The 22,447-nt window shown below is 37.4% G+C and overlaps 2 protein-coding genes across 7 annotated transcripts; both read left to right on the plus strand.

Annotated features, from left to right (window-relative positions):
• The first annotated feature begins 8,501 nt into the window (after positions 1-8,501).
• On the plus strand, positions 8,502-22,354 carry LOC126598957 (transcription termination factor MTEF18, mitochondrial-like). 6 transcript variants are annotated; one of them, XM_050265349.1, is made up of 2 exons: positions 8,502-10,477; positions 21,839-22,354. In XM_050265349.1, exons 1-2 carry the CDS (start codon positions 8,754-8,756, stop codon positions 21,873-21,875), a joined length of 1,761 nt encoding a protein of 586 aa, XP_050121306.1. In that variant the 5' UTR covers positions 8,502-8,753; the 3' UTR covers positions 21,876-22,354. The 6 variants fall into 6 exon arrangements, with proteins under 6 accessions (XP_050121306.1, XP_050121308.1, XP_050121307.1 ...); XM_050265351.1 differs by lacking the exon at positions 21,839-22,354 and adding an exon at positions 21,809-21,827; XM_050265350.1 differs by lacking the exon at positions 21,839-22,354 and adding an exon at positions 21,797-21,821.
• Positions 19,035-21,158, plus strand: LOC126598958 (transcription termination factor MTEF18, mitochondrial-like). The gene has a single exon (XM_050265352.1). It carries the CDS (start codon positions 19,287-19,289, stop codon positions 21,132-21,134), a length of 1,848 nt encoding a protein of 615 aa, XP_050121309.1. The 5' UTR covers positions 19,035-19,286; the 3' UTR covers positions 21,135-21,158.
• Positions 22,355-22,447: the final 93 nt, after the last annotated feature.

Genomic DNA, 22,447 nt, shown 5'->3' on the forward strand with positions numbered 1-22,447 from the left:
TTATGGACAGCATAGGCAAAGGGACACAATAAGATTCTTCATCATGAACCTGCCCATTTTCTGAAAACCAACTGTCGACCACCAACTTCTAAAACAACTTTCATCATGCATGTTCCCATTTTCTGAAAGCATAAAAACAAAAGCAAAAGTAGAAAGCAAAAGAAGATAAAAAAAAGCAGACATAATTGCGATGGTGATAGCATTATGGGCGTGACCCATTGAGTAGAGGGTCCGATTTATTTTTTAATGACAATTTATTTTTCTTATCTTTCGGAGACATCTGTATAATCCCCATCAGAGGGTTAAAAAAAAAAGGCAAGCCCAACATAATGGGCTGGAATGTTGTATGGAGGGCGAAGACCCATATGCCCAAAAGAGCCAGGCCCGCTATTATCACCAACCAGGTGATCAAAAGTACGCCCAGTACTCCAAAATTATTCGGCAACCTGCCGCTATTATCACCAACCAGGTGATCAAAAGTACGACTAGTACTCCAAAATTATACATGAGCATCACTCATGTCATTCATACATAAACATTCATGAGCATTACTCATGACAATCATACATAAACATTCATGAGCATCATTCATGTCAACATTCATGAGCATCACTCATGTCAACATTCATGAGCATCACTCATGTTAATCAACATAAATATTCATGAGCATCACTCATGTCAATCTAGCTTCAAAAACTTCATTTACAGAGCTCTAGCTTCAAAAGCTTTATTTACAGAGCTCTAGCTTCAAAGCTTCACCTACAAAGCTTCAGTGCAGGGTATACAAATATCGCCTCCGAAAAAACCGCCACTTTGACCCACACATAGATTGAATTTGAAGCCTCCAGCCAACAGCCTCTATTGACTGAAGACTTGGGGGACTACATTATGTACCATATATTGGACCTCAACTGGGCCTTATGAAAAATACTCGGGGGACTTAACCCATTATTCATGTATTGAGGAGCGAGCCCTTATTCTATAAAAAAGACTCCCTCACTTTCATTAGAGAGCACCCATTATTCATGTATTGAGGAACAAACCATTATTCTATAAAAGGGACTCCCTCACCATCATTAGAGAGCATCGCCACCTGCTGAGCAACCGCCTCGCCGTGAGCATCACTCTAGCTCATCACTTATGTATTGAGGAACGAACCTTTATTTTATAAAATGGACTCCCTCACCATCATTATAGAGCATCGCCGCCTGCTGAGCAACCACCTCGTCGCAAGCATCAACTCTAGTTCATCATTTATGTATTGAAGAGCGAGCCTTTATTCTATAAAAGGGACTCCCTCACCTTTAACGCCACAAGCCGAGCCAACCAAGGCAACATAAGCTACAAGCCGAGCAGCCTCGCAACATGTGCTACTTCTAGTTGAGCATCATTTCAGATTGAGCACCGCCTCATATCGAGTATCAGTTCAAGACGACATCTAGTTACTTCGACCCACACATGGACTGAATTTCAAGTCTCCATCCAAAAGACTATCGTGACTGAAAACTTGGGGGACTACTGTTTGTACCATACTTAGAGCCTTTGTATTTAGACCTCGTATAAATAGTCGGGGGACTTAAGTGTAATTATGTAATAAATGGAGGAGGCCAATTCTTAGGCCACACCCTCACCTTCTCAGAGCTCTCATCCTCATAGAAAAGCTCCATCTATCCCTCATAATCCTCTCAGAGAAATACAATATCAATGTGGACGTAACCCAAATATTGGGGTGAACCACGATACATCTTGTGTTCTTTACTTTCTTGCAGATTCACGATCGGATTTACGTTGTTCCAAGACCTCTGGTTTTGTGCATCAACATAACCCTTTACCCGTTTCAAGATTACCAAGATCAAGAGCTTTCTGACTTTGTTCTTGTTGTCTCATCAAGAAAAGGTGAAACACAAAATCAAAAGTTTGTATGTCTTTGAATAACCTAGTTGCTTCATCGAGATTATCTTGGTTGTGATCAATTTTAATCCATTCAACCACCTCCACCACGGCTTCAAACAGAACAATAATACTAACTATAGTACAATAATGCGAGTTCTATCGTGTATCACATGAACGCATGAGACTACTTTCTTGATTTAACCCTTTACCCGTTTCAAGATTACCAAGATCAAAAGCTTTTTGAATTTATTCTTGTTGTTTCTCTCTAAATGCATCACGACGCTTGCATGACGATCCAATAAGATTCACTAAACTACTAGCATTGATGAAGAAATTGACAACATCCTCATTTTCCTTTGCCACAAATACAAGAGCTATTTGGAGTTGGTGTGCAAAACAATAAATATAAAATGCTTGAGGGTATTTGTTCAAAATCTTTGTTTTAAGACCATTTAACTCAACCCTTATATTATTAGCTCCATCGTAGCCTTGCCCTTGTAGCTTGGACATACTCAAATTTGTTGCAGCAAACAATCTCTCAATGACATGTTGAACACCCAAAAACTTTTCAATTGCTTCTCATTTTTTGTTTACATAATGCAATACCATCGCCATTTGCTCTTTAGTGGAAGCATCACGTGATCCATCAACCAAAAGAGAAAAAAAATGTACCTTCCATATCTTTAGTGATTGCATTAATAATTTCAATAGCACAAGCACAAACAAGATCCTTTTGAATATCGGAAGAAGTATACTTGAGATTCTTAGGAGCATTCTCAAACACAACCTTCCTAACTTTCTCATTATGATCAGCAATAAATTGCATAAGCTCTATATAATTACCCCTATTGCTCGATTTCAAAGATTCATCGTGCCCACGAAAAGCCAAACCCTGTCGCAACAACCATCTTGTGCAATCAAGTGCTCCACTCAGTAAGGTGTGATAATTAACGCGAGCTTCATCAGTTTGCTTAATCACAAATGTTTCAATGTGTTGTTTTTGTGTCATCAAGTCTTTAGCCTGTTGCATAGCTTTATTATGAAGACTTCCAACACCTCCCTCATGGACTCGAAAATTTTCGGATCCTTTCCTCCAATTTTTAAACCCTTTTTCAGTGAAGACATCACTTCCACTACCACCAGCTTTATCAAAATCACATTTAAAAAGATAGCAATAACGGCAAATGCAGCATCTTTTACTATACTATACTCCAACCACTTAAATTTATTAAACCAACATGTGATAAAACATCGATTGTCACTAGCTTTCCTTGGCATGTTGTGAGATTTAGGTTGACAAGGTTCATTTTGGAGGTAGTACCTACGAATTGATTCTCGACAATTGAGTGGATAATTAAGCATTTGATGTCTCAATCCAGGGTCTGCAGGAAGATTAGCTAATATTTCATCCTACTCAGTAACCTCACTTTGTTGTGCACTACCCGGAATACTCGAAGGATGACTACTCGGAATATTTGAAGGTGGAGGAAGACTACCCGGAATATTTGAAGGAAGAAGAGGACTATCCGGAATATTTGGAGAAGGATTTAAGCACTATTTCTTATAGTATTGTTCCATTACGTAACTGTATAACGAAAGAAAAGAAAATATCTTAGACTCTTAATCCTAGAGTATACTACGAATTTAATTAATCAGTACCAACAATCATATGAAATTATGAATAATCAAGCATTCAATTTTTATCCTAGAGTAGACTACGAATGTAATTAATCAATACCAAAAGCAACAATGCATTTGAACGAGGGTTTTAGTTGGTTGAATTGGGGTTTATTATGTTAATGTAAATATGATGTAAAAGTCATCACCATGTTCAGCTTTTTTTTTTTTGGAGTTTTAACGAAAAGCCCGCGGTACTGTTCACTTTAACGAAAAACCACATTTTTACACTAAAAAGTCAAACCTGGTACTATTCACTTAACCCTTTATTTTGCCCTTATCATTAAAACTCAAAGTTTTCAAGCCCTTTTCATTAGTTTTCATTTTTTTTTTCTTGGTAGACTATATGTGATTCATGTTCGTATATGTATATATAATGTATCAATCCTCTTTTATGTACTTCAAAACAAAAAAAAAAAATCAATAATCATAGTATTCATATGAATAATCTATAATCAATAACCATATAATGTATAACCCTATAATCCTATATCAATTAAACAAAATTTTGTATTCAATTATCAATTAGGGTTTGAAATAAAAAAAAATTAAAAAAACTAACATTTTACCTGGAGCTTCTGGTGTGGCGTCTCGACTTTGGACTGGACAGTGGTCTTAGTGGCCAACCAACGGAACGGGGTGGGGGTGGTTACTTTCTTGTGTTCCTAGGATTTGGGACAATTTTGAAAAGTTAAATCTGGGACTAGGACTGGGAGGCAGGGGCGAAGCTACATAGGATCGATCGTCCCTCCGCTTACCAGAAAACAAAGGCAGGAGTGATGCTTGAACCCCCCTGGTTCTGCCGAAAACTGGGAAGCACCGCGCGGTGGTTCTGAAACCAGAAACCTGCGCTGCTCCCTGCGCGCAGGGTTTTTTTTTTAATTTTAAAATCCAGGCTACAATTGCGAAATGAACACGCTTTCGTTTTAGTCATGGCATTCATTTTGATATTGTCCTTTTATATCTACTAGCTAGCTTCTTACAAACCTATGATGTGAACTTTTCTGGCAGTGGCTTGCAACTCAAAGGGGCAGTCCAACTGCAATTAGATGTCCAGCTGCGTCTTCACAAACAGTTGGAGGTGTACATTCATGAGATCCAATTCAGTGATATACATACATACATACATATATATATATATATATATATATATATATGGGAAGTCTTTAAGAGAAATGATCATTTTTATAAAAGCGAGGATTAGTTGTGGGGTACACATCACACCGAACTGTAACGATTCGAACCATTTATTTTTTAAGTTGCACCTCATAAATTATTCTTGTAAAATATTAGACAAATCAGGAATATTTAAAACATCTAATTGAGTTAAAAAAAATTAACAAATACTTTATTATATAAGAAACAATGAAATTTTATCTTAAAAATTAAATAGGCAAATGGTTTCGGATTGAATTGAATTTTTGTAAAGATGATCTATGAATCAAGATTTATAAAATAAATAGTCCAGATCATTGAAGTTCAATGTGCACTGAACCTGCTAATCCCTACTTTTTGAAAAAAAAAAAGATCCCCTTGTATACAGGGCCATATATATATATTATTTCGAAATATTTCTAGTAGCATTAGTAAATCATTCTTGAAATACTCCAATTTTCATAACAAATTTATTCAACTATTTCTATGTGCTGATTCAACAAAAGTTACATTTACGAATTGAAGAACAATGGAAGCAGCTCAAGAAGATGTTTGATCTGCAACAACAAATTAAAAGGTAGTAACCTGTTGAAGACTCAGAATGCGAATGTCACATGCCACGAAGCTGCCCCATCAAATAGTCTCGACGACACTGATCAGGTTTCAACTTCTGAAGGTTCTGGGAATACAAGTTTTCACTCCATGACAAGTTAGCCTTGAAAGGAGAATTAGTCAGTCATTCTTCACACAACAACTGAACTCATACGGTTCCAAAGTCCTCAAAAAGTCGATGTGACTACTGGTTAAGTAAGAAAGAAACTAGAAATTGGAAGATGATACGAAGATTATAATCAATTAACCGGCACTCAGACATTGATCATAGGGTAAATTACACTTTCATACCTTAGGTTTGGGGTCTATTTTAATTCCTTACAATATCTTTAAAACATTTTACTTTCATACCTTAAATACTATTTTATTTCAAAATGATACATCTGTTACATTTTTCATCCATTAATCTGTTAAATGCTGACATGGCTACCACATATATGCCACGTGGCTGCCAAATGTCTACCATGTGTCAAATAAAATAATTTTTTAATTTTTTTTAAAAAACCTGAATTTTCTCAACAAAAAAAACAAATTTGAAACCCACATCTGCAAGAAGAAGAAGAAGAGGGAGGAAGAAAGAAAAAGAAAAAAAAATTGTCCCTCCTCCCCCCAGCGACCCAGAAGAAGAAGAATAAGAAGAAGAAGGAAGAAAATCCAAAAAAAAAAAAATAGAAACCCACATCTGCAAGAAGAAGAGAAGAGAAAGAAGAAGAAGAAGAAGAAGAAGAAGAAGAAGGAGGAAGGGAGCTGGGTCGAGGTGGGGGGAGGGTCCCCGAGGGGGGGTTCTTCTTCTTTTTTCTTCTTCTTCTTCTTCTGGTCGTTGGGGGGAGGGACAAATTTTTTTTTTCTTTTCCTCCTTCTGGTCGCTGGTTGCAGATGTGGGTTCCAATTTTTTTTTTTTTGTTGAGAAAATTCAGGTTTTTTAAAAAAAATTAAAAAATTATTTTATTTGCCATGTGGCATATATGTGGCAGTCACGTCAGCATTTAACAGATCAATAGATGGAAAATGTAACGGAGGTATTATTTTGAAATAAAATAGTACTTAAAGTATGAAAGTGAAATGTTTTAAAAATGTTGTAAGGAATTGAAATAAACCCCAAACCTGAGGTATGAAAGTGTAATTTACCCTTGATCATATTCCATTTAAAGGATATGAATGTTGGAAATTTTGAGTAGAAATTTCATTGTCCCACATTGTTCACTACCAAAAGGTTCGCTCATTTTATAAGACTTTGTCCCTTATAAATAGTGATTTGAGTGATAGACCATGAAAAATGAAATTGAACTCAACCTTGGGGTTGGGCTTTGAGATGCACTAATTAATTGATAATTAATAAAGATGGGCCTTGGGTTCTAATGATTAAAATTTTTAATTAATTTCGAATTTAATTAAATTATTTTTTATTTAAACAGACTCATCTTTTCAGATGAAGTCTACAGTGATGAAAGAACACAGAGAGCAAAGCACCCCTTTGAGAAGATGTCTTCCAACAATCACATCTCATTCTCATACCTGTTGCGAACATGCATAATCCTACTATATACACATCAATTTGCATGGCATTTTGAACACAAAAATATAAAATTCTTCTTCTACAATCCTAAACCTTCTTACTGAGAGAACCACAAAGAAATTTGCAGAAGTCAATTTTCCGGTGCTGGAATTCTAACTTAGATCGTTGAATCTTGGTAAAGCAAACGTCTATAACGATTGCATATGGTTACCATCAAGTTCTCATGCTTCCATGTAATCACACTTGAAATTTTGTACTGTGAATATTCTTTTTTCGCGCGGAATAAATTAGGATTATATTTGAACACAATGTTAAACTTTTTAGTTGGATAGAAGATGCAATAAGATAATTTTTTTAGAAGTTTTGTTATTCTACCCCTCCTCTTAATAATAACAAATTAAAAATAAATAAATAAATCTTGCACGCTATTTTATTAATCTTGCTTCCATTACTTTCAAGAAATTTGCAATCTATATTTCTTCCCTTTCGCATAGCAATTCCAAGAAACAAAAATACAACAATTTGTAATGTTTAGTAGTGTAGTTCTCTCTTTTCCATCGTCATAACTGGCAATTCCAAGGTTACATGTGCACTTTGGAAATAGACTATGCCATATTACACTTACAACGTCCTTGTAGTTTACTGCAATTTTCATTTCGTCCTAGTCATTTTCTTATTATATTTTCGTCCTTGTAGTTTCATTTTTCTTTCACTTTAGTCTAATTAGTCGACCAAGTTGATTCATTTTTCATCCTTGTAGTTTCATTTAGTGATTTCAATCATTTTAAAAGCACTTTTAAACGAGCTTTCAATATGTAGATTCACCAACTTTCTTAAGATTGACACTTGTCGCCTTGTGCACATATGTTGCCACATTTTTAATCTTTTTCAACCAAATTCCCTGTCACGCAAATTAGATTATTTTTTTGAAAAAAAAGGTTGCACAAGGTCTAAATAACACACAAAGAAACAAAAATACAACAATTTGTAAAATTGAGTAATTAATAATAATTAGTGAGCTGCGAATTCTTAAGCACTCTAATACTCATTTTCGCTTGTTCATCACTGGCAATTCTAAGGTTACAAATGTATTTTGGTAAATAAATTAGGCACATTGTACTTGAAGCTTCTTTCATTGGGCGTTTTATATTGTTGAAATGTTCTCCGAGTACAAGATGTAAGATGTCATCAAGCCGGAAACTGTAGATAAAATGTAAGTTTACATCTTTTTTACATCTTTAAAAGTTATGTCTGCATTTTCTAGGGGAATGTATAATGAGATGTAAATACGACTTTTTCATCTTATGCACTCTCAATTGAAGATGCTCTTACCGTTCAGGTAGTTCAACATGATTTCTACTTTCATCACAGTAGTTTTCTTGTTACATTTTTGTCCTTCTAAGTTAAATTTACTAACCACGATTCTTAAACAAAATGAGTAAATGTTCTCTCTAAGTTTTGTTTTTTGTTTTTTGAACAAACGATAATATTTATATTAAAGGGTAGGGGAGTGAGTTAAGCTTTACAATGAGTTTGTCGTAATAATGTGATTTAAATTCATATTTTTTATAAGAATCAAACCTAACATATCTTAAAATAAAGATAAATGCCGCTATACTATGATTCTTGATGGTGATTCACACTAGATTCTATTAATGAATTTGACGAGTGTTACATATTCACTCGGACAGTTGCTCAAGCTCAACCACCTTGTCGTACCGTTTCTGCATTTGGATGGCACTGAAAAGACCATTTCTGGCGGCGATGTGCCACTCAATCAGCAGCAGCAGTTGGACAAACTCTGCAGCCGGAGCGCTAAATCTCGCCGATTAGCGAGCTTAAATCCCCCCCACATTTTTCATCAAAATTCCAAGGTAACCCTTTCGTCCCGAAAGACTTGATGTTTCCATTTTATTCGGCAGAATCTTGGCATTTGAGCTTCCGTAGAAATTACTATGCTGGGAATCTCATCAAATTGATGATGACCCATTTGCACAAACTCAGAACAGCATCTATTCTCAAATGGGTTTCTTCAAATTTTGATAAAAACCACTTTAGATCGACAAGAACCCCAATTCACCCAATTGGGTATTTCCCCATTGTCCAAAACCCTAGGTTTTACACAACTAAAAGGGATTCTGTGACTCAAAGTTGTGAAAAAGGGGATACTACTTCGACTGCCATTGCTAATGGCAAAAGTGATGCTCAAATTTCTCGTGCTATTAGAAAAGAAGCGGAAAATGCATTGTTCGATTATTTGTATTTTACTAGATACTTACAGTTTGCAGATGCAGAGAACATGAGTAAAAACTCCCCACATTTTCTCAGGAAGCTTGTAAAATGTGCTGGTAATGAAAAGGGATATGGGGGTTCAATTGCTCGTTTCTTGCGTTACCACCCTATTAATGAATTCGAACCTTTCCTTGAGAGCTTGGGGTTGAAACCTTCCGAGTATAGTCCTCTTCTTCCTCGCAATTTGATGTTCTTGATCGACGATGGTTTGTTGCTTCATAATTATGCTGTTTTGTGTAATTATGGGGTTGCTCGTAATAAGATAGGAAAGATTTATAGGGAAGCAACTGAAATCTTTCAATACCGTGTTGGGGTGTTACGATCAAAGCTTGAAGCTTATGAAGAACTAGGTCTCAGCCAGTCTGATTTGATTAAGCTTGTTGTTGCTAGTCCTAATCTTTTAAGTGGGGTCGTCAATGCCATGTTGTTCAAGGTGTTGGAAAAACTGAAGTCTGTTGGATTTGAAACCAGTTGGATTATAGGGAACTTATCGGAAGAAAATTCTTATAATTGGAGCCGGTTGCTTGAAGCTCTAAGTTTTCTGAGTAAGATGGTTTGCAGCGACAAACAGTTGGGTGAATTAATTGGCCAACACCCACATATTTTATTTGAGGGCTCAGGGGAAAAGATGTTTTCAGTTATTGGGTTCTTACTGAAATTTGGATCCACAAAAAGCCAGCTATGCTCAATATTTCTGCAATTTCCACAGATTCCAGTTGTGAAATTTGTTTCAAATTTGAGACAATGCATTTTGTTCCTGAATGAGATTGACATGAAGGTTGCAGAGATTGGAAAGTTGATTCGTTTTCACCCCTTGCTACTGGGTTCATGTGCTTTGAAGAAAACGAACACCTTACTTCTTCACTTGAAAGTTGGAAAGAAGAGCCTGTGTAGATACATACAGGAGAACCCTCAAGAATTGAAGAATTGGGTTTTAGGTAAAAGACTTAGGCCATTAGAGAACCGTAGATCAATAACAGAGAAGACTATGTTCTTGTTAGACATAGGATTTGTAGAGAACTCAAACAAAATGAAAGTAGCGCAAAAGGCATTTCAAGGCAATGCATGGGAGTTTCAGGAAAGATTTGATTGTATTGTGGAAGCTGGTTTGGATCGCGAGGCTGTCTGCAAAATGATTAAAGCGTACCCTCTAATTCTTAGCCAGTCAAAGGCTGTTATTGAAATGAAGATTGATTTTCTTGTAAATCATTTGCGTTATCCGTTATCAACTGTGCTGACCTTCCCAAGATTTCTTACATATGGAATTAAAAGGGTCAAGCGTAGGGTGTTTATGTACAATTGGCTCAAAGATCAAGGAACGGCAGATCCTAGGTATGCTTTGAGCACTGTTGTTTCGTGTTCAGATGCATGTTTGATAAGGAAGTATGTAAATTGCCATCCTAATGGTCCTGAAGTGTGGGAGGATTTGAAGAATAAAATTCATTTGGAGCAATAAAATTTTCACTGCTCTCTTAAAAAAGGTTCTCCACTGTTGATTATCACCATGTTGATGCTATGTTAGTTTTACTTTAACATGCTGAGGTTTTCATTAGGATTACGGTTTGTGGTGAGGTGACAAATACGAATAGATACTATGAAATTAGTTAGGCATGACTGCATCTCCACTTCAGCATAGTAAACTTTTACTTTCACATTCATTGTGGAAGGAGAAACTGTCCTCATAACCCTGAAAACGTATCTCCTCATTTTGCAGTTATATTACCAGAGTCATTTTAGTTAGGCTTTCCTGCATGAGGTTAACATTAGAAGTAACATCCAAGTTCGAATGACTTTCAGCCGTTATCAGAATACTATACAGCTATTATTTTATTATCGAAACTCGTGGCCTTCAACTGCCCTTATCAAACTGATGACAAGGTGAGACAAGAACTTGCACAAGCGGCTTGTGTCATGCTTGATATAACTTGCCAGGATAGAATGGTTTGATTTGTGATGGTGTCTGCATAAAACCAAGAAACCGATGCACTAGTGTTGTGTTTGGGATTGATTATTGTGTATTAACAGTTTACGGATATTAGCTTCGTATGCTAGTGAAGTTCAATATGAATACAGGTGCAGTCTTTCATGGTTTGAAATGATGGATTGACACCCTTGTAGTTCTGTGTGAAGTTGATGGAGTTGTTTTTATTGCTGCCATAGCTCGAAGCCCTTGTACAACGCGACAACATTTCGTGTAAGTTTGTAACAAAACAAACTCTACAGAAAGAAAAAAAAGAAGATCAGTTGTTGGTTTGTTGCTTGTCATCGTCTCTGGTTCTGTCTTGTGACAGAAAATACACATCAGGAGCGTTCCAGGAATTAGAAGGAATAAAACCATTCGAGATTTTTACTCGAGAAAAAAAGTTTGAACATAAAATTTGTTTTTAAACTTGGTGCATTGGTTTGGAAGATGTGGATCATACGTAGGATGGTGGTTGTAAACTTGTAGTTCTGGAATATGAAAATTGTTGTACTACTCAGAATCAATAGTAGTAGTCTGCCCATTAGGGCTGGTTGCAGAAGGATTTTTCAAATTACGGTAATCTCAGCCTTTCCAATCATCATTAAGTTACTAATGGGTGACACGCTCTTAGAATGATGATAATATTATGGTTTTTATTGTAATAAAAATGTTATGAATATCACATTTTGTTTACCACATCAAAACGGGACATTTTTATATTGGGATCCCCATTTCTATTAAAGAGATGGTTTCGATTGATCTACACAATGTGGTTTTGCTAACACCAACTTTATAAAGAAATAAGGGGCCGTTTGTTTGACAGGACTAGGGAGGACTGGACTGGACTAGACTATAGTCCCTTGTTTGGTTTGTAGCAGGATTAGTTTTAATGACCTTAGGTCGGACTCGCTCGGATTATTCACCTCCTTACGCGTTCTTAACGAGGAACCCCAGTTTCGGGAGGACTCGTAAGCCCTGAGAGAAAGCCGCGAGAGAGTCACTCATCCAAGAACCTACGTCGCTCGTCCTCATCGCTGCGTCTTCCCTCATCGTCGTCCTTGCCCTGCTCCCTCATCGTCATCTTCCTCATTCTGATCTCTGCGCCTTCCCTCATCTGCATCTGCTCGCCCTCATCTGCTCCGACTTGTCTGGTAAACTTCGCATCTTCGCTTTATTTCGTCAATTTGTTTTGCAGATCGTGGTATTACTGAGCTTCATTTGATTTTGTTGTTTTGGGTTTGAGAAATTTTCAATGATAGACCTCTGCACTTGAACAAATTAGGGTTTTGATTTTTAGGTCAAATTAAGATTAGAATTTGGGGTTTTCATATTTCAACTTTTCTTTCAAATCCTCAGGTAGTAAAAACCGCCATCACAAAATTTGCTCAGTGATGAAATCTAAGCCCTGAAATTTTGTTTCTTTTCGCGTTTTCTGAATTGGGTTTTTTGATTTTTCGGGTTTTGATGCTTTGCTTGTTTGGATTTTGTGAAGCAATTTCGTGTCTGGGTTTCACAAGAGGAAGAAGAAGAGGAGAAGGGAAGCTGAGCAGAAGCAAGGAGAGGCATTGCGGCGGAAACGTCTCAAGCTGTGCAAAAAGGTTGGATTTTGTGGCTGTTTTTTGGCCGTTTGATTGCCTATTTTGCATAATGTATAGCTTGTTTACCACTCATTGGATTTTGATAGTTGGTTGATTTGGTTTTTAATCTCATTGTTGCGAAAAGTTGGTGTCTTTGCAAGAGGAATTACATTGAATTATGTTACTACTCTTTGGATTCTGTGAGTGATTTTTATATATACCCCGATTTTGTATATATAAATTGGTACAAGTTATTAGGTTCTTCAAATATTGGCTGCCTTTTAATGTTTAGAACTAACCCAACTTAAATAATGAATAATTTCTCTTTAGTTCTTGAGTGCCCTGCCTTTCTTTCATCTGGATCGTAGAACAGAATATTAGGATATGGCCTTCTCAGAATCTAGAATATGTTTCTAGCACAGTGGATGTTTTCAGGATTTTGTTTTACCTCCACCATGTGCCATCAACAAGTTTATTAGTATAAACGTGTAGGATATGTAATCTATGTTCTGTTATCTGCCACTTTAAATCTTACTTCATTTTGTTTGTGTTCGGTTTTAATTATTATGCGTTCAATTGTTCCAGGGGAATTCTATATCGACTACAAAGTACAACTTCATTACATTTTTGCCGAAAGGACTCTTTGAACAAGTAATTCACGGGCCTTCAATGAATTTGATTTTAGTTTTCAATCAATCTGCTTGCTGATGCAGTTCGAAGCTTATCTGATTTTTTGTGATGAAGTGTAGTTATATCATTTTGCTATGCGTTATGCATAAACAAATTGACTAGAGTGTATGTATGCAGTGTGTATGTATGCAGTGTGTGTGTGTAGTGTAGTTATATCATTTTATTTTGTCATGGTCCTGAGAAGTTGTTACACTGCCAGTGTGTATGTATGCAGTGTGTGTGTGTAGAGTATGTAGTGTGTGTGTAGTGTATGTAGTGTGTGTATGTATGTACTGTGTTTGCAGTGTGTATGTATGCAGTGTGTGTGTGTAGTGTGTTTGCAGTGTGTGTGTGCAGGGTGTATGCAGTGTGTGTGTACTTGCAGGGTGTGTGTGTAGTGTATGTTTGCAGTGTGTATGTATGCAGTGTGTGTGTAGTGTGTTTGCAGTGTGTGTGTGCAGGGTGTATGCAGTGTGTATGTATGCAGTGTGTGTGTGTAGTGTATGTAGTGTGTGTATATGTGTAGTGTTTGCAGTGTGTATGTATGCAGTGTGTGTGTGTAGTGTGTTTGCAGTGTGTGTGTGCAGGGTGTATGCAGTGTGTGTGTACTTGCAGGGTGTGTGTGTAGTGTATGTTTGCAGTGTGTATGTATGCAGTGTGTGTGTGTAGTGTGTTTGCAGTGTGTGTGTGCAGGGTGTATGCAGTGTGTATGTATGCAGTGTGTGTGTGTAGTGTATGTAGTGTGTGTAGTGTATGTAGTGTGTGTATATGTGTAGTGTTTGCAGTGTGTATGTATGCAGTGTGTGTGTGTAGTGTGTTTGCAGTGTGTATGTATGCAGGGTGTATGCAGTGTGTGCGTACTTGCAGGGTGTGTGTGTAGTGTATGCAGTGTGTGTGTGTAGTGTATGTAGTGTGTGTATGCACTGTATGCAGTGTGTGTATGTATGTATGCAGTGTGTGTGTGTACTTGGTTTATAACCATGATATTACAATGTGAATGTTTTGTATTGTGTGGGGTTGATGCTGAATTGCAATTTTTTGTGGTTGTTGGTTGCAGAGAAGAGGAGCATAAACGGAAGGCTAAGGCTAAGGCTACTGCATTACAGGTGTCCTTTAATTTCCCTTTTCACATGCAATGCCTAGCAATGATAGCAATCCTCATACTAGTGTTCTTAGACACATGTTTATAGATGTATAAGAGTAGAACATTTTGAATATGATGCCTCGGGTTAATGAAAACTTTTTTTTTTCAACGCCACCTGTATATTTGTTGCCTCGGGTTAATGAAAACTTTTTTTTTTCAACGCCACCTGTATATTTGTTGCCTCGGGTTAATGATCTAGTTAATTTGTTTTTTGTTTTTTGTTTTGTTTGGATAGATATGGATCGAAGGAAGCTTTTATTGATCTTATTGTTAGAGATGTCTTATTTGGAGACAATTTGTATTTGTACGATTCTTGTGGTGATGATGCTACGTGGCAAACAGAGACATGTTGAACGACCCACATTGACTAACCGTTCACTTATTAGACGAGAGATTAGTTTGTGTTATCTGAATGGTATAATAGGGAATACTGATACTGAATGTGTCAACGAATTGAGAATGGATAGAAGGACTTTTGGCATATTATGCGACTTACTTCGTCAAGATGGGAGGGTAAAAACTGATGGTTTGGTGTCTGTAGAGGAACAGGTGTGTATGACTTTACAAATATTAGCACATCATACTAAGAATCGTAGTGTTGGCGGTAGATTTTATAGGTCGGGAGAGACTATAAGTAGGTATTTCAATAGCGTATTGCAAGGAATTTTGCGATTACAAGGTATCCTACTAAAAGTCCCCCAGCCTGTGCCTATTGATTCTACAGATCCTAGGTGGCGATGTTTTAAGGTATGATGAGAATTTTTTTTCATTTTCCCTAAGCTTTAACTCTTCATTCCCTTTGTATAAATTAACAAAAACTTTTTTATTTTTTATTTTTAAGAATTGCTTGGGAGCATTGGATGGAACACACATTGATGTGCATGTACCTGAAATTGACAAACCAAGATACCGAACAAGAAAGGGTCGAGTCGCAACTAATGTGTTAGGTGTGTGTTCAGGAGATATGCAGTTCATATATGAAATAGACCCCAAACCTGAGGTATGAAAGTGTAATTTACCCTTGATCATATTCCATTTAAAGGATATGAATGTTGGAAATTTTGAGTAGAAATTTCATTGTCCCACATTGTTCACTACCAAAAGGTTCGCTCATTTTATAAGACTTTGTCCCTTATAAATAGTGATTTGAGTGATAGACCATGAAAAATGAAATTGAACTCAACCTTGGGGTTGGGCTTTGAGATGCACTAATTAATTGATAATTAATAAAGATGGGCCTTGGGTTCTAATGATTAAAATTTTTAATTAATTTCGAATTTAATTAAATTATTTTTATTTAAACAGACTCATCTTTTCAGATGAAGTCTACAGTGATGAAAGAACACAGAGAGCAAAGCACCTCTCTGAGAAGATGTCTTCCAACAATCACATCTCATTCTCATACTTGTTGCGAACATGCATAATCCTACAATATACACATCAATTTGCATGGCATTTTGAACACAAAAATATAAAATTCTTCTTCTACAATCCTAAACCTTCTTACTGAGAGAACCACAAAGAAATTTGCAGAAGTCAATTTTCCGGTGCTGAAATTCTAACTTAGATCGTTGAATCTTGGTAAAGCAAACGTCTATAACGATTGCATATGGTTACCATCAAGTTCTCATGCTTCCATGTAATCACACTTGAAATTTTGTACTGTGAATATTCTTTTTTCGCGCGGAATAAATTAGGATTATATTTGAACACAATGTTAAACTTTTTAGTTGGATAGAAGATACTAGGGCTGGGCACGGGCCGGGGCGAGCCGGGCCGAACCTAAGTTTGTAGGAACCGGAGGTTAAACGAAACGGGCCGGGACGGGGCGGGGATTGGATTTTCTTGTATAGGAACCGGACATTACCCGGCCCGGTTAAAACGGGCCGGTTCGGGCGGGTCCACGGGTACCCATTTTTTCTTTTAGCCATAGAAGAGAAGGGACGACCTCGTTGAGGTCGTCTTCCCCACCACATACGAGAACAAGCAGCACAGCTGCACAGCAAGCAATAAATGAAAGCCCAGATGCAAAAACAACAAATCAAACCCCTTTAATCATGCACACAGACAAAACCAACCACCAAACAATGATCAAAACATCAAAATTGAAAAGAAACAACAATCAACATATAAACAGGAAAAAAAAACATAACAGAACCCAGAACTCGCAAGGATGATACTGTCCTCGATAGTGGTGGTGGGTGGTGGTTGTCGCGCCGGCGATAGTGGTGGTGGGTGGTGGTTGTCGCGTCATCTTCGTCGATCTGGAGCCCACCATCATCGACGAGCTCGCTATCGTCGTCGCGCCATCATCGTCTATCTTCTATCTCTACTATCCCTCAGGTCCCTCGGAGCATCTCCGATCTGGATTCTGGAGCCTCATGTCATCGTCGACGCCATCTTCGTGTAAACCCTAGAACTCGAGAGGACTCTGACAGAACGAATCAGACAAATTGAGAGAGAAATGGATCAATTGCCGTCGGATTCAAGCATCGCCGACACCACCTCAGTGTAAACCCTAGTTCTCAGGCCCACCTCGCGGTACCCTAGCTCATCGACGGCGGCGATAATGATGATGATGGTGGCGGCAATAAAGGAGAGGAGATTTTGCATGTTGGAAGGTTGAAGGAGATTCAGGGAGGAGAGATCGAGAGAATGGAGGAAGTGAGTATGAGAATGAGAGTCTTGGGAGTCTCGGACAAGAATAAGAGAGAGAGAGAGGGTGAAATCAACGGTAGGAAATCAAGGTAGGAATCAACGGTCCGGGCCGGGGGCCCGTATTTTCCCATTTCTGTACCCGCCCCGCCCCGTTATTTACATGTACCCGCCCCGCCCCGCCCCCTTTTGAATTTACAATATCTGTACCCGCCCCGTACCCGCCCCGTACCCGCATTACCCGCCCCTACCCGCGGGTCCAGGACCCGTTTGCCCAGCCCTAGAAGATACAATAAGATAATTTTTTTAGAAGTTTTGTTATTCTACCCCTCCTCTTAATAATAACAAACTAAAAATAAATAAATAAATCTTGCACGCTATTTTATTAATCTTGCTTCCATTACTTTCAAGAAATTTGCAATCTATATTTCTTCCCTTTCGCATAGCAATTCCAAGAAACAAAAATACAACAATTTGTAATGTTTAGTAGTGTAGTTCTCTCTTTTCCATCGTCATAACTGGCAATTCCAAGGTTACATGTGCACTTTGGAAATAGACTATGCCATATTACACTTACAACGTCCTTGTAGTTTACTGCAATTTTCATTTCGTCCTAGTCATTTTCTTATTATATTTTCGTCCTTGTAGTTTCATTTTTCTTTCACTTTAGTCTAATTAGTCGACCAAGTTGATTCATTTTTCATCCTTGTAGTTTCATTTAGGGTGCGTTTGGTACGTGGGACGGGAGGGGACGGAACGGGACGAGGCGTTCTGTCCCGCGTTTGGTACCCCAAAAATGGGTGGAACGGGCTGTTCCACGGGACAGATTTTGGGTGTTTTTGCGTCCCACCTCCCCCCTGGAACGGGTTTGTTCCACGTCTGTGGAACACACTGTTTTACCATTTTAAGACAAATATACCCCATGTATTTTTCAAAAATTACACCTTCGTTCCGTCCCGTCCCGTCCCGTTCCGTCCCGTCTGCGTACCAAACGCACCCTTAGTGATTTCAGTCATTTTAAAAGGACTTTTAAACGAGCTTTCAATATGTAGATTCACCAACTTTCTTAAGATTGACACTTGTCGCCTTGTGCACATATGTTGCCACATTTTTAATCTTTTTCAACCAAATTCCCTGTCACGCAAATTAGATTATTTTTTTGAAAAAAAAGGTTGCACAAGGTCTAAATAACACACAAAGAAACAAAAATACAACAATTTGTAAAATTGAGTAATTAATAATAATTAGTGAGCTGCGAATTCTTAAGCACTCTAGTACTCATTTTCGCTTGTTCATCACTGGCAATTCTAAGGTTACAAATGTATTTTGGTAAATAAATTAGGCACATTGTACTTGAAGCTTCTTTCATTGGGCGTTTTATATTGTTGAAATGTTCTCCGAGTACAAGATGTAAGATGTCATCAAGCCGGAAACTGTAGATAAAATGTAAGTTTACATCTTTTTTACATCTTTAAAAGTTATGTCTGCATTTTCTGGGAGAATGTATAATGAGATGTAAATACGACTTTTTCATCTTATGCACTCTCAATTGAAGATGCTCTTACCGTTCAGGTAGTTCAACATGATTTCTACTTTCATCACAGTAGTTTTCTTGTTACATTTTTGTCCTTCTAAGTTAAATTTACTAACCACGATTCTTAAACAAAATGAGTAAATGTTCTCTCTAAGTTTTGTTTTTTGTTTTTTGAACAAACGATAATATTTATATTAAAGGGTAGGGGAGTGAGTTAAGCTTTACAATGAGTTTATCGTAATAATGTGATTTAAATTCATATTTTTTATAAGAATCAAACCTAACATATCTTAAAATAAAGATAAATGCCGCTATACTATGATTCTTGATGGTGATTCACACTAGATTCTATTAATGAATTTGACGAGTGTTACATATTCACTCGGACAGTTGCTCAAGCTCAACCACCTTGTCGTACCGTTTCTGCATTTGGATGGCACTGAAAAGACCATTTCTGGCGGCGATGTGCCACTCAATCAGCAGCAGCAGTTGGACAAACTCTGCAGCCGGAGCGCTAAATCTCGCCGATTAGCGAGCTTAAATCCCCCCCACATTTTTCATCAAAATTCCAAGGTAACCCTTTCGTCCCGAAAGACTTGATGTTTCCATTTTATTCGGCAGAATCTTGGCATTTGAGCTTCCGTAGAAATTACTATGCTGGGAATCTCATCAAATTGATGATGACCCATTTGCACAAACTCAGAACAGCATCTATTCTCAAATGGGTTTCTTCAAATTTTGATAAAAACCACTTTAGATCGACAAGAACCCCAATTCACCCAATTGGGTATTTCCCCATTGTCCAAAACCCTAGGTTTTACACAACTAAAAGGGATTCTGTGACTCAAAGTTGTGAAAAAGGGGATACTACTTCGACTGCCATTGCTAATGGCAAAAGTGATGCTCAAATTTCTCGTGCTATTAGAAAAGAAGCGGAAAATGCATTGTTCGATTATTTGTATTTTACTAGATACTTACAGTTTGCAGATGCAGAGAACATGAGTAAAAACTCCCCACATTTTCTCAGGAAGCTTGTAAAATGTGCTGGTAATGAAAAGGGATATGGGGGTTCAATTGCTCGTTTCTTGCGTTACCACCCTATTAATGAATTCGAACCTTTCCTTGAGAGCTTGGGGTTGAAACCTTCCGAGTATAGTCCTCTTCTTCCTCGCAATTTGATGTTCTTGATCGACGATGGTTTGTTGCTTCATAATTATGCTGTTTTGTGTAATTATGGGGTTGCTCGTAATAAGATAGGAAAGATTTATAGGGAAGCAACTGAAATCTTTCAATACCGTGTTGGGGTGTTACGATCAAAGCTTGAAGCTTATGAAGAACTAGGTCTCAGCCAGTCTGATTTGATTAAGCTTGTTGTTGCTAGTCCTAATCTTTTAAGTGGGGTCGTCAATGCCATGTTGTTCAAGGTGTTGGAAAAACTGAAGTCTGTTGGATTTGAAACCAGTTGGATTATAGGGAACTTATCAGAAGAAAATTCTTATAGTTGGAGCCGGTTGCTTGAAGCTCTAAGTTTTCTGAGTAAGATGGTTTGCAGCGACAAACAGTTGGGTGAATTAATTGGCCAACACCCACATATTTTATTTGAGGGCTCAGGGGAAAAGATGTTTTCAGTTATTGGGTTCTTACTGAAATTTGGATCCACAAAAAGCCAGCTATGCTCAATATTTCTGCAATTTCCACAGATTCCAGTTGTGAAATTTGTTTCAAATTTGAGACAATGCATTTTGTTCCTGAATGAGATTGACATGAAGGTTGCAGAGATTGGAAAGTTGATTCGTTTTCACCCCTTGCTACTGGGTTCATGTGCTTTGAAGAAAACTAACACCTTACTTCTTCACTTGAAAGTTGGAAAGAAGAGCCTGTGTAGATACATACAGGAGAACCCTCAAGAATTGAAGAATTGGGTTTTAGGTAAAAGACTTAGGCCATTAGAGAACCGTAGATCAATAACAGAGAAGACTATGTTCTTGTTAGACATAGGATTTGTAGAGAACTCAAACAAAATGAAAGTAGCGCAAAAGGCATTTCAAGGCAATGCATGGGAGTTTCAGGAAAGATTTGATTGTATTGTGGAAGCTGGTTTGGATCGCGAGGCTGTCTGCAAAATGATTAAAGCATACCCTCTAATTCTTAGCCAGTCAAAGGCTGTTATTGAAATGAAGATTGATTTTCTTGTAAATCATTTGCGTTATCCGTTATCAACTGTGCTGACCTTCCCAAGATTTCTTACATATGGAATTAAAAGGGTCAAGCGTAGGGTGTTTATGTACAATTGGCTCAAAGATCAAGGAACGGCAGATCCTAGGTATGCTTTGAGCACTGTTGTTTCGTGTTCAGATGCATGTTTTATAAGGAAGTATGTAAATTGCCATCCTAATGGTCCTGAAGTGTGGGAGGATTTGAAGAATAAAATTCATTTGGAGCAATAAAATTTTCACTGCTCTCTTAAAAAAGGTTCTCCACTGTTGATTATCATCATGTTGATGCTATGTTAGTTTTTCTTTAACATGCTGAGGTTTTCATTAGGATTACGGTTTGTGGTGAGGTGACAAATACGAATAGATACTATGAAATTAGTTAGGCATGACTGCATCTCCACTTCAGCATAGTAAATTTTTACTTTCACATTCATTGTGGAAGGAGAAACTGTCCTCATAACCCTGAAAACGTATCTCCTCATTTTGCAGTTATATTACCAGAGTCATTTTAGTTAGGCTTTCCTGCATGAGGTTAACATTAGAAGTAACATCCAAGTTCGAATGACTTTCAGCCGTTATCAGAATACTATACAGCTATTATTTTATTATCGAAACTCGTGGCCTTCAACTGCCCTTATCAAACTGATGACAAGGTGAGACAAGAACTTGCACAAGCGGCTTGTGTCATGCTTGATATAACTTGCCAGGATAGAATGGTTTGATTTGTGATGGTGTCTGCATAAAACCAAGAAACCGATGCACTAGTGTTGTGTTTGGGATTGATTATTGTTTATTAACAGTTTACGGATATTAGCTTCGTATGCTAGTGAAGTTCAATATGAATACAGGTGCAGTCCTTCATGGTTTGAAATGATGGATTGACACCCTTGTAGTTCTGTGTGAAGTTGATGGAGTTGTTTTTATTGCTGCCATAGCTCGAAGCCCTTGTACAACGCGACAACATTCGTGTAAGTTTGTAACAAAACAAACTCTACAGAAAGAAAAAAAAGAAGATCAATTGTTGGTTTGTTGCTTGTCATCGTCTCTGGTTCTGTTTTGTGACAGAAAATACACATCAGGAGCGTTCCAGGAATTAGAAGGAATAAAACCATTCGAGATTTTTACTCGAGAAAAAAAGTTTGAACATAAAATTTGTTTTTAAACTTGGTGCATTGGTTTGGAAGATGTGGATCATACGTAGGATGGTGGTTGTAAACTTGTAGTTCTGGAATATGAAAATTGTTGTACCACTCAGAATCAATAGTAGTAGTCTGCCCATTAGGGCTGGTTGCAGAAGGATTTTTCAAATTACGGTAATCTCAGCCTTTCCAATCATCATTAAGTTACTAATGGGTGACACGCTCTTAGAATGATGATAATATTATGGTTTTTATTGTAATAAAATGTTATGAATATCACATTTTGTATACCACATCAAAACGGGACATTTTTATATTGGGATCCCCATTTCTATTAAAGAGATGGTTTCGATTGATCTACACAATGTGGTTTTGCTAACACCAACTTTATAAAGAAATAAGAGT

The sequence above is a fragment of the Malus sylvestris genome, chromosome 14 (assembly GCF_916048215.2).
Source record: "Malus sylvestris chromosome 14, drMalSylv7.2, whole genome shotgun sequence".
Classification (NCBI taxonomy): Eukaryota; Viridiplantae; Streptophyta; class Magnoliopsida; order Rosales; family Rosaceae; genus Malus; species Malus sylvestris.